Source organism: Mytilus galloprovincialis, chromosome 10, assembly GCF_965363235.1.
Source record: "Mytilus galloprovincialis chromosome 10, xbMytGall1.hap1.1, whole genome shotgun sequence".
In the NCBI taxonomy this organism is placed as follows: Eukaryota; Metazoa; Mollusca; class Bivalvia; order Mytilida; family Mytilidae; genus Mytilus; species Mytilus galloprovincialis.
Genome location: NC_134847.1, coordinates 69,289,472 through 69,303,346, shown reverse-complemented (window position 1 = coordinate 69,303,346; position 13,875 = coordinate 69,289,472). Strand labels below are relative to the sequence as shown.

Here is a 13,875-nt window from a genome sequence, read left to right as displayed (position 1 = left end):
ATGAAACACCGGTAACTTCAAATCGTATGTTTTTGTTTGCGGTATTTTCATGGAAGAACCCGTTTTCCATCATTAAGTAGAAGTTGAAACTGCTTGTGAATAATTCTAGAGCACGTAATGAGTGTTAAAAATAGTCAAAACACACAGAAAATCGTAGTCAGAAACTTTGTATTTGTAAACAAAAAGTTCGAATAGCACATGTAAAAGAAAATATACAGTGAGTGTGAACGGAAAACAAGCAGCAGTCAGCATTTTTGACCTGTATAATGTCAATAACAAACATGGCATATCGTAAACGCGCAACCTCGCAAAATCAAACGGTTTCTCTTATTTCGTGCTTATCGTACTCTATAGTCCACATCCCTGTCTCGCAGATTAAATTTTAGAGAATAAAACAGCGGACTATACAAGCCTTTATGTAAATCTTTTGCTAAAAAGGCTTCGTTTAAACACATCTGGCTGCTATTTAAGTCAAATTATGTTAAATAAATGGAAAGAGATGATAGGATTGTAACTAGATCTTTAAAATGACAAATAGTTAGAAATTTCAAACATTTAGGAATAAACGAGTATACAGTTGACTGAAAACTGTACCAGGAATGGATATTTAAAAAAATAAGTTTGAATGACTAACTACTATTATAAAAAATTACATTTGTAGTATTCTTAAATGCTAGCCATTTGTAATAAGAATAATTTTATACTAGTTCTATGCATTCAAGTCAGAACACTAGGCTGAGACAACAGTTCAAGACTTCTTTTCAAATGTTTTTAAAATTGAAACAGAGGTAGGGATATTAAATGGACTTGTATAAAACAAGATTAGAGTGAATGTAGTGATTCTTTTAATTCTTTTTAAGGCTTCTGACAAATAGGTATCGGTGTGGTAAACGTTGTTTTCCATCTTTTTTAATTTAATAAATGTACTAATAGGTAGCACATTGTAAATACAGCTGATTCTTAAACCACGCCTACTTTTGGGAGTTACCGGGGTCCTTGGTATTAATAGATATTTAGTTTTTTGTTTACTTACTGGTTCCCATATATACTCTCGATGTTTCATCTCATAGAGACAACAGTCATGGAATCTAACAAGTATACATACAATGAAATACTAGGAACACCCAAAGTAATGGGATAGGAAGTAAAGAAATTTAGTATCAGATTAAAATCTGAGACGTAAAAGGCATACATATTGAAAATGTGCATCACAACGTTAGTTTACAAAAATTGATTTATAAAAATTTTACTTTTAAGGGCAAAAACTCCTTATGGGACCAATTGACAATGTTGGTCATGTCGACTTATTTGTAGATCTTACTATGCTGAACAATTTTGATATTTATAGTTCATCTCAATCTATTATAATATTCAAGATAATATCCAGAAACTTCAAAATTTACTTAAAATTACCAATTCATGGACAGCAACCCAACAAGGTGTTGTCTGATGCGTCTGAAAATTTCAGGGCAGATCGATCTGGACCTGATGAACATTGTTACCCCCATGTCAGATTTGCTTGCAGGGATATAAGCCAAAAACTGCATTTTACCCCAATGTTCTATTATTAGCCATGGTGGCCATTTTGCTTGATGGGCAGGTTCATCGGTTACATTTTTAAAACTAGATTCCATAAGAATGATTTAGGTTAAGTTTGGTTTTATTTGGCCCAGTAGTTTCAGATGAGAAGATTTTTGTGCAAGTTAACAGACGATGACGACGACGAAAACGACGACGAACGACGACGACGACGAACGACGACGACGACGAACGACGGATGCCAAGTGATGAGAAAAGCTCACTTGGCCTTAGGCCAGGTGAGCTTACGTGTGCATTTTAGACGACATAAGTCTATATTAACAGGTGTGCAACAAACATTATTATCAATCCAGGAAGACATCTTTACATAATGTTGAGTTGTATATAGGAATCTGTGTGTAAGTGTTGCTGCCATCTTGAAATGATTTGTCCTTTACATCTTTGTTCACTTTTGTCATTATTGCTATGAGATCGCGTCTGGAAAAAATCAAATAATACATAAATTGTTACACAAACATGTGATACTCTTATTCATTGAATCCGTATTCATGTGACCTTCAATCTAACCCATTAGCTTGAGATTGGTTATACATGCATAAATCGTGATAAGGAAAATAAATATAAAATGAATTAAATAATTAACTTATTTTTAGCCTTTAACATGAAATCAAACCGACCTAGAAAAATCTAATGGCACGAGGTCGCTATCTATTTATAGTTATATTTATGTGTATATGTATTTATAGCGGTGATGTATCCGTTGGCAGTCTTCTGATGTCATCTCGATAGTTATTTAGATGGCGTTTGGACTAAAATCCACAGACAGTTCTGATATATATATTTTCGAGCACATGCATTGTTATCTTTTTATTTTAAACTTATTGTAATTTGAATATACGTTTTAGTTTGCTATAAATCAAGTATGAGAATATGAGTCAATTCGGTGAACATGAATATGATTTCTAGTGCCCTTTTGAATAAACCATAAAACTCATATGGTTGTGTGTATGTAAAATCAACAGCAGTAATAATGTTTTCATACTTCATAAGATTAGGATAAAAAAAAGTCATTTTAATTAGGCCAACAACTCCTTCCACTCCAACCTGAAACCAAACCAATGCTTTTTAATTAATTGCCTTCTCAATATCAATTTTCGTCTCATTTGCGACAAAAGTCGTAAAATTGAAATACAGAGATTGCTTTTCCAGCGACGAAGACGTCTTCAACAGTTGTTAAGTTTTCTGCTTGAGTAAGTTTGGTAGGAGCTATATGTCAGAGATCATTTATATTTTGTATGAAGCTGCATTACTATCAGTTCATATCAGTGGACTTTTTCGAGGCATTGCGACCTAGGTCATGATCCAGTGACTTTGAATTAATTATCAATTGCCATTGTTAAGTTTTCTGCTTAAGTCAGTTTGATTAGAACTACTTGTGATAGATCAATATTATTTTGTATAAAGTTGCATTACAATCAGTTTGATGACTATTTTCAAGCCCTGCCTACTAGATAATGGTTCATCCACTGATTAAATAAATTGGGTTGAAGTCCATCAGATTGTTTGCTCAGAGTTTTCTGTAGACAGCCGAGACATAAGATTATATCATCGAGTACCTAATTCAGTCGGTTGAATTGGTGCGATTTCTTAGTATATTTTTTTCTTAGTCTGTTTCATGTTGTCTTTTTGTCGTTTATCTTTTCCACCATTGTGCTTTCTTATTTTCTTGCACTTAGGATTGTAAACTGTCCCCTTTGTATCGTATTTCTGTTTTTTTTTTCTTCAAAATTACACATATTTATAAACCATAAGTAGTATATATGTACCATGTGGTAGCTCTCGAATCAAGAAATGTGCATTTCCGTCTTTATCAATGATTCTTTTCATAGCTCATGAAAATAAAAATAAAAATGCTTAGCATCAATTTACCAAACGATTAAAAACAGCTACCTACTTTTTGGACATTTTCCTGAGATTTTTAACCAGGCTGTTTATATACCAAGTTCCATTTTGTGGGCAACGGTAAGAAACACAACCTCTAACAGTGGAAAAGCTCACCAGGAAATCAGCTTCATTTGGAATGATTTCTCTGTGACAATTGTCAGGATGTATATGAGTAGTGTCTGTTGATAACTGTAATCCTGAAAATGGCAAGACCAAACAAAAATAGAGTTTATTTAAATATATGTTTAATTCAGATACATTTTAGCTGTAATGATAAATCTAAAATATCATACTTTTCTTATATTTATGAGCTGATCGGTATATATAGTTTAGCTGGTTTGTAACAATTCCATCTTCATCATTATATCTCATGTACTGTATTACGACGTTAGATTAAAACTGACGAGAAAGGTTAACACCCGGCCACCGAAAGCTTTATCATTGTGAAGCCTAGGTGGCCGGGTGTTTATGATTTAAACTGATTTAACTTTAAGTACTTGACCCATGTTTTTTTATTCATTAGACGTGATTACATATGAAGATTTTCATAATGTTTTCAGAAAAATCCGCTTTGCATTAATCTGTGTTCATCTGTTGAAATCAAAAAGTTATGTGTGGCTATCCAAAAGATAGAAATGATAAATAATATCCAAAATCTTAAGTTAGTGTCTAAAATGTCGATCCCTTTTATCTCCTTAAAGTCAAACATAGAGGTACATGTTTTATAACTTATTTGAATTACTTAGGTGAATAATAGCTTGTATGCCAAATTTTCGTAACAAGTTCATCATCATCACCATCACCATAAGAGCATCATTACATGTAATACAGTAAAATAATCTTTATAATAATGTTTTGTACTCATGTTTTTGTTTTGTTAAAATCAAATGTCACGGTTTTTTTAAGAGTTAACTGGTAGCTTCTTTTTGTATTCATTTGTTTTGCTCAATCCTTCGATCGGTCAGAAAAATGTTGAATGTTGCGAAATCAACTTTAAGTTAATGAAATGCGCTGCAAATGAATATACATGTCAAAAGCCAGGAAACTCGTTGGTAACTGTTATTTGCTTATGCCATATCTTAATATTTTTATTTCATGTATTTGGAATTAATTTTATATATTCCTATTTCCAAACCTTGTTACAAAATTAAGCTTGACATATTGAATAAATATTCATCATTTCAAGACTTTCTACCGTTCTCTAGATATTTTTTGTTTATTTGTGTCGGAGCGCCTTCCCTTTGAAGAAGACCAAATGAATCTATTTTGCACTGCTGTAAAAATAACTCCGATACAACTAATCATCATATATCAAAACGTTACTTTAGTTGGTAATTTCTGTCTGTATACAAATACCTTCTTGGGTGTTGGTTCCTTGACAAGCCTGTATAAAGAACAATTTTGGTTTTCCAGCCAAAGTTGGACATCGGCTGCTAAGGTACAAATCAATGATTTGTTGTGTATGCACAAAATTCTCGTCTTTTCCGTAAAGTACTCCATTAGCTCCATGCGTTAACACACAAAATACGAGGCTATCGTATTTTGTGTGATCCAGTCTTGCAATATCGCAAGCTGTTTGTATCATCTGAGCAGCAGTAAGGTTGTAGTGGTAATCAACTTCAAATTTCAGATCTTTCCACAATTTGTTTAGTTTTTCTTAAATAAAAATTGTCCACAATGTTAAATATTGAACTGCACAGTTAGAAGATATTTCCTTTTAAAAAAATATTGACTGCATTGATAAAAATCAAAGTTTGATTGATATTGCTAAACCGATGATCAACATTTTCAATATAAAAATAAGGAAATGTGGTATGATTGCTAATGAGACAACTATCCACCAAACTTCAAATAATGTGGATGTTAGCAATGCATACACCTTATTCAAGTCATCTGGCTTTTGAGAATATAATACAATTATAACTTTGTGTTTCCCGAATACAACTGACCAGCAAACTTGATATCGGAATGTTTTTAAATGAAACAAGTCACAAATAATTTAACACTGTATAGTTGGTGGCTTGTCCGTTCAGTGTAACGATGTTTTCAATTATAAGTAAATTATTTTGAATAGGAATAAGTTAACACACCTGCATCAATATGTGTTCCAGTTCGATCTTCAAATTCTCCATCAAATATCTCATTATTTATTATTACTGCAATACCTGAAATCAAGAAAACACTGTTGATAAGGATATTCTGTCAAAACACAAAGAGAATATCTCTGATAACCTTCATGCACTAAATTCAACAGTACTCCAAGAATTTTAACAATAGTATGACGTTAACAAATACAATGCAGATTAATAAGTCTTTAAAATGTTACGTTGAAACTTTTACCGTTTGTTTTCGTTGGTGACCACTGTTTTTCATTTTTTACATCTGTTTGTAATCTTGTATAATTTTATCAAAATGACATCCAATATGACACAGTTGATAGAACTACTCTATATTGAATTAGCATTTTTCTTTCAAGATAGCAAGACAATTACAGCTAAACGTCCATAGACATGTAATATATTACCTATTGGTATTGCGTTCATTTTGTACTTTGCTATTGTTCTTTCATGGGTGACATTGTTTTCTGAAAACACATCGCAAAACGATATTACTGTTATAACAAAGCTATTACATATTTATGAATAATACGCATTCCATGTATTATTATAGTTACATAGTGTGCTAGTGACCTTATACGATAGATATGGAGTAAATTCCATATGGGCCCCGGTGTAAGAGCGAAGCTCGATTCCCCATATGGAATTTATTGACCTCATACATATCGTATTAGGTCACTAGCACACTTTGTAATGTATTCATCTTACCAACTATCTTAAAGTGGTATTTATACTAGTGGCCTATCAAAGCGATCAAGTCTTCAATACCATTAGAATAAAGCTTCCTTCATTGTTTATGACAACATTTACAACTGTCAGCTTTAAATGTGTAAGCTGAATTTATTTTCATCATTTACCTAGAAAAATAAAGGAGGTAAGATAAAGCAAAGTATTCGAAAAAACGAATTATATTAATTTTACAAACACGTGTTGCACGATATTCATATTGACGATTTTAAGTCTACACCCCCTGATATATGGGGTCAGTAAATTCCTTATGGGGATTACTGACCCCATATGTACCGTATTACGTCACTAGCACACTATGTAACGAATTTATCTTACCGACTATCTTAACGTGTGAAATTTAGACTAGTGACCTATCAAAATGAGCAAGTCTTCAATACTGTTAGCATTAATAAACTACTTCCATTGATCCCACAAAAATAGATGCCAACAATAACAACTTCTTCGTCTGTTGAAACCTTTAAGATTTTTTTCTCAGTACCGTTTTGTTTTTATAAATGTACGTAACACCACTACTAGCCGTGTATGAAATAAGCCCCACCTCCCTTCTAACCTAATATGGAATATAAAAGGATGTAATGTATGAAACTATGGATTGAGGCTGTGATGTAGTGGTTACAAGTCAGAATTAAGACACTATATGGGTCTATCAATACCCATCCTTAAAAAATCTCTTAATACCCAAATGTTGCACAAAAACCTACCTCAATAACAAATATATTGTTGTCTCCGCAGATAAAGCTCCAAACAAAATTGTTTGGCTGTGTACAAGTAAATTACATTACACAAACTGCCTTAAATCTGCTTCATAAATGAAATAGGTATTGACAGTTCACTTTGAAACTCAACATACACCCCTACGACATCTACTAATGAGTAAATACTCGATAACCATATGTCTCTTCTATATTCATTTTGAATGTCAATCAAATATGAAGAACTGGATTTCCATCACTGTATTGGATACCTCAACTTCAAGGCTACTTACAAACTATGTCTCATCCATTTGTCTTTTTTGAACAATAAAATATGTTTAAATTTAAATTAACAATGTTATATTGCTGGATCTTCAAAGTCCTACACGAAACCTCTTTCTAAATTCTTACTATCACTTTTATCAGCAGTTATAGCCGGGCTTCAAAGTTAGATACAAGCATCTTGTAATAGGGAGGATACATCATACTTTGTAAACAACTACGCCGATATAATTCCTCGAAACTGACATTATCAAGATACTTGATTTCTGAATTGAGTACATATTTTTAATGTTTGGAGGGCTTGTTTTTCAATAATCAATCGGCATGTCTATTGGAACCCAATTGTGCACCTCTTCCTGTGTACTTGTTCCTTTACTCATATAATGATGACTTCCTACAGGAACGTCTTTGAAAGACAGAAAATTTTTTAGCATTATCATTTTACTTTACTTTCCGCTAAATAGATGATGTTTTCTCATTAAGTAAACCAAAATTTGGTGACTATGTTGAACCCATCTATCCCATCAAACTTGAAAAAGGATACAACATATGCAATAAAGTCTGCTTCATATCTTGGTCTAGAATTCGACGATGAGGGTCGGTTGAAAACAAAACTGATAATTTCAGCTTCCTAATTGTGACTTTTCTATTTCTATATATCATCATTCCGGCAGCGCCTGCATACGGAGTATGAATTTCTCAGTTGTTACGATATTCCAGAGCTTGTATTTCATATCATGATTTGCTTAATAGAGGGTTACTGCTCACAAGGAAGCTATTAAACCAAGAGTTCCAAGCGGTGAAGTTTAAATCATCCCTTCGTATTTTTTTACGGACGCCAGCATGCTTTGGTCGATCGTTAAAGAAAACCTCTCACATATCATAACGGATATGTTCCAAATTTAGTAACTACAATCCCGCCCCGTTTCTATCAAGTTTGAAGTACTGAATTATACTTATTACCGGTGTTGAACTTACAAGAGTAACATCACGGGTGCCTCATGTGGAGAAGGATCTGTTTATCCTCTCGAAGTAAATGAGATCAACCCATGTTTTTTTATGGTGTTCGTCTTGCTCATTATTAAGTTTTATATGTTATGATTGTGTAGTATTGCGTGTTTGTTTGTCTTTTTTTTATCTGTTATTTTACGAATTGTGTTCTGTGTCTCATTTATATATATTAGTGGTGTGTATTCGCATTACTGGTGCCTCAGGGTTTTGTATGCTTCGTTCATGAATCGATTTAGGAGATATGTACGTCGGTAAACTATTGTTGCTTATATTGAATCGTAATCAGTACAGCACATTGAGCATTCAATAAGCAAACACATACATTAAAGCAATGTTTGCTCTTTAGTCGGGTAGTTGTCTCTTTGACACATTTCCCATATCCATTCTAAATTTTATAAATGGAATAATTATTGTGTGCCATTACACTTTTCACACCGTTAAGAATACTTTGACGTTTTGATTCGAATTTCACTCTAAACATTCAGACAAATTCATTTCTGCTGTATACATTGACTAAAACTTTAAATATATAATTAAAACTAATGTTATATCATTACAACAATAACAAGTTCTGATACTATATTATGTCTCGATCTTAATAAATAATGGAAAACAATATAAATCTTAAACATGTCTATAACTAATACATGGGAAACGGTTTCAATCATCTAACAAGTTAGATTGACGAACTGTACACTAATGTCATTTACTTACTTAAAATTGATCTGATTTCCAATTCTCTAAACATATCTTCTGTGGTTTTACTATTTACGCTTTTATTCATACTTTCTGTGCATAATACCATCCTATAATTTAAAATGTTTTTTTTTAAACAGATACATGTATCTACGCAATCATATTCTGGCTGCTATCTCCTTTTTCGTGTTAATGTACTTACTTAATTCAACTCGTATTTCTAGAGATTCATTTCTATCGTATATGCGGTCAATTTCCACAGTAGGAATCTATCATTGTCATCAAATAAGAGTTTTGGTTAAGTTGATTCACTTACAATCTTTATAAAGCAGAAGGATTTGAAAATGATTACGCCTTGATTGAAAGTCTAACGATTTAAAAAATGAATTTCGTGAAAATTAGAGCATTTTTGCTAAAAATATTCAATGTTTTTTTTAAAATTCATCAGGATAAACATGAAGAGTTAAATTTGTTCATTCCATTGACATTTCTTTGTTGAATACAAACAACTTGCACAGTTAAGCAAACTAATGGTCATCGAAAATTATGTTGACGTTTTTGGTTTCTGTCTATATCTAGTGTACTATACATCGTATACTAATGAAAAGTCATTAGTGAATGCACTTCTACAATAATGAGCGTTTAAAACCGATATTTTTAATCTATATAAAGTGCAGTTCCTGGATTACTATTTCAGACTATATATCAATCTCCGCGCAGAGATCATATCCGTTCCGTTCAATACTTTGTAACACTACACTCAATATCTTATATGCAGTCAATTGTCACAGTTGTAATCTATCATTTTCATGAAGTAAGAGACTCACTGACAATCAAGATAAAGTCAGAAGGATTTGAAATAATTATTTTATGAGTCAAAGTCTAACAATTTATGAAAATGAACTTCGTAAAATAAAGAGTATTTTTCTAAACATATTCATTTCTGTTGTTTTGATAATTCATCAGGTATACCTGGAGCCTTGGTAAAGGGTTAAATCGATTAATTCGATTGACATTTCTTTATTGCATACATATAGCTTGCACAGTTAAATAAACTTACGGCCATCGAAAATTATGCTGACTTTTTTTATTTCTGTCTATATATAGTGTACTATACATCACATATTAGTGAAATCACTTCTATAATGATGAGCGTTTACACATCGATCTTGTCAAAGCTTGTTAAATAAAATTAAATTGAGAATAACAATGTGGAATATGTTAAAGAGACAACAACCAAACCAAATTGCAAACAACAGCCGAAGGCCAAAAATGGGTCTACAACGAAGCGAGAAAATTCTGGAGCCAGTGGTGGACTTAGCTGGCTCCAAAAATAATAATGTGTACTAGTTCAGTGAAAATGGACGTTTTACTATACATATAAATGAACTATAAAAAGTCGTATTAAAATCTAATGAAATTATTTACAAAATACTTTCAAATCAATTGTTTTATATTTTCAAAACGTATACAAAGACAGTTTTTCCTATCATCCTTTGTTCAACAATAGAAATACTCTCATATGACAGTGAACTTAACTATATGGATTCGCACTGTATGCACAGGAAATTCAAAAGGGTGAACTAAAAATACAAAATGATCTTAAATTTTGAATAGATATGCAACACTTTCCATATGGAGAGTAATACAATACGTGATTTAACCTCTACTTACTTGCATTTAGGTGATATCATACGATGAACATCAATAACTTTATTCCAGTGTTTCCATTCGCCATAGGTAACACCGCAACTAAAACACTTCGTCGTATAAGACGTATGGAAAAACCCGCTTTGAGCAAGTCTAAAAGCACTAACTTGAGTAATTACTTCTTTAAACGTCATCAAACGTATCAATTCGTATTTAAGCATAAGTCCGATATAACTGTCAATAGAATGGCTTTGTTCAAATTCTTTTGTACTGGCACACAATTGTAAATTTGACAGAGAATGGTTATCGTTAACCAAATCACTATATTTATATTCTTCATTGCAGTAGTTTTCCGCTATTAGTAATGTTAAATTACTGGAATTTCTGTGTATTTTGTCAGTCGTGGTTTGTATAGGTCTAGTACAGTTTTCTATTGAAGAACACAATTGAATTGCACAAGCTGCTTTTAAATCCTTAACATGAAAGCTTGATTCAATGTCAGTGCATTCTACAGATCTGTTTGTATATGTTTCTTCATGATGGTTACCCGGATAAGTGTAATTTTCGGTCTTCTCGCTATTATAACAAGAATATGAACAGTTAGTGCAGCACCTGTACTCTATGGCTTTCGTTTTTTCCGTAGAGTTATTTTTATGTCTTTCATTATCCATGAATCTATATCTTCTGGACATATTTTTGAGTAGAATTTTAATTTCTGTCTCATAACAAACCATATCTGTGTCTGTACAATGACTTGTATCTTGGACGACATCTTTTAATGTTGAATTTTCTACAAAAACAGTATAATAAAAGTACTTCGATAATTTTGGCTTATCATACAATTATTAACACGACACGACAAGATGGTTATCAATCTTTGACACTTCATTTAGTAAAATTGGATATCATCATAACAATATATAATAATACACACACCAGCGACAAAGCTTAAACGTAAAAACGGAGATTTAGGGGAAAATAATAATAGTAAATGACGAAATTCATATTAGAGCTTACTTATAACCAGTCTAAAAGAGTACAACATCAACAACAAATAACGATAAAATGAACAAATGTAACTATAAATATTTTGGATAACAGATATCCTTCATCAGTATGATCACGAATCTTGAATATGCTTCAAATAAAAAAAAAAGTAAGGTTCGATATGAACTAGTACAACCCTAAAATTTCAAAGGTGCCGACGGTTAAGTTCTTACAACAACGTTTGCATGGAAATACATTCCCAATAAACAGCACTGACCGATTTAAGCTGGTAAAATATTTCAAATTTGACAACGGATGGATAAAATCTGTTTTAGAGTCGTCACTGGTTAGACGTACTTATAATATAATTATTTTTGAGGCTGCATTTTATATTTATTGTTAGAGTCTTTACAATAGATAATTCAAATGATCAGCAACAATTCAATCTGTATTCCTTATATATCATGAACTGTGTTACGACGCTAGATAGCAACTGACGAGGAAAGGTAACATTCGGCCAACAAAAGATTTATAATTGTAGAGCCTAAGATGGTTGAGTGGTCTGGCGCGTCGTTCACAGTGCAAGGATATTTGGTGCAATGATATCTCAGTAGCATGAGTTTGAATACCGGCGAGGGGAGAACAAAAGAAACTGCGAAAGCAAATTTACAGATCTAACATTTTTGGGCTGATGTTTAGACGAATATATACAGAATATATTGTCAGCCTTGTATCACCATCATTGATGGTGATCTGATAGATCAAATCTTTTGTAGAGTCGTCACTGGTTCACATGTACTTATACTGTATATAATATATATAAAAAAGTATAAATCGAAAACATAAACTGGTTTTATTTATGACTGTTTACTTTAGATGTTCCTTTCAGGGTTATTCACTGTTATCTATCAAAACGTTTTTTTTTTCAATGTGAATACAAGTAAAAGAAATAAAAAGATGTGGTATGACTGCTATTGCATGTTCACAACAACAAACTAAATAACATATGATAGAAAACAACCAACAGGACATGACATTTTCCTATACACAAACGTAAAAATTATGTTATTCTAACAGATATTACTATTGCGATTTCATACAAACCAAGGAAACTGCACACAATCAACACATTGCACGTTATAATCTCGGAGATTATCAATAGCATCTTCCCTATAAATAGAATTATTCCATTTCATCATTAATTTTGTATTATTTCAGTTGAAGTATTTGAAAATCATTAAAAATTTTGAGTAATAGATATATTTCGAATCAGTTAACATTTTTACATAGTCAAAAGGTAATTAAGTATTTTAGCTTTAAAAATTGTTGGATTGAAAAATTTATAACGTTGCATTGGTTTGATATTTTAAAGAGATACGAAAGATACAAAAGGGATGTTCTTAAGGTAGATGAGGTGTCTATATTATAATCCATAGAATTTTGTAATAATTTGCCAAAATGTAGTTCATATCATGCTTTAAAAAAAAAATGGGTCACGGGGCTTATTTTCACGCTACAAGTTGTTCAAAATTGACAGATTTTGTATAGATTATGCATGGAAAACCAAATTTTCTGCCATAAAATAAAAACTACACCATAGAATTTTGAGATAAAATATAAGAAGATAGCTTCAATAGTATGCTTTCAGATAAGAAAAAGAAAAAATGGGGGCACCGGACCCGTTTTCTTGCTACATTATAAAATAGGTAAATTCCTAACACATTCTATTGTAAAAGTACCTTTATCTGAATTATCTGCCCTTACATTTGAGTTGCCTCCCCTTATGTGGCAAAGTTGGAAAAAATTGAATTAGATTAAAGTTTTCAGTTTTTTGTAAAATACAACCATAAATATGATAAAACATGTCATTTTCTATATTGAAATGAAAATTCTTACACATGAGTTACCTTCTACCCTCAAAATTTGCACATTCTTTTAAAGATATAAACCGATATATCTGGTATTTCAAAATCCAAGATGGAGGAAGACATCCTATCTATCTTAAGAGCTGAGTGTGTGGTTTAACATGCTATTTGTTCGTGTCTTTTGTTGTATCTGTTTCAGCGCATAGGCGTTCTGTAATATTTTATCGAGCAATATAGTCCAATCTCTTTTGCATACCAATTTGTAAAACCATGACATTATGTTGATTATATTACACTGTAGGTATATGCATACTTACATAAAGGAATATTTAGCATCCACAA

At 31.9% G+C, this 13,875-nt stretch overlaps 1 protein-coding gene across 1 annotated transcript; it reads right to left on the bottom strand.

Moving 5' to 3' along the window:
* Positions 1-1,273: 1,273 nt before the first annotated feature.
* On the bottom strand, positions 1,274-11,453 carry LOC143049315 (uncharacterized). The gene is made up of 7 exons (XM_076222989.1): positions 10,706-11,453; positions 9,050-9,141; positions 6,008-6,067; positions 5,574-5,648; positions 4,840-5,139; positions 3,494-3,680; positions 1,274-2,016 (listed from the first exon to the last, which is right to left on the bottom strand). Exons 1-7 carry the CDS (start codon positions 11,413-11,415, stop codon positions 1,884-1,886), a joined length of 1,557 nt encoding a protein of 518 aa, XP_076079104.1. The 5' UTR covers positions 11,416-11,453; the 3' UTR covers positions 1,274-1,883.
* Positions 11,454-13,875: the final 2,422 nt, after the last annotated feature.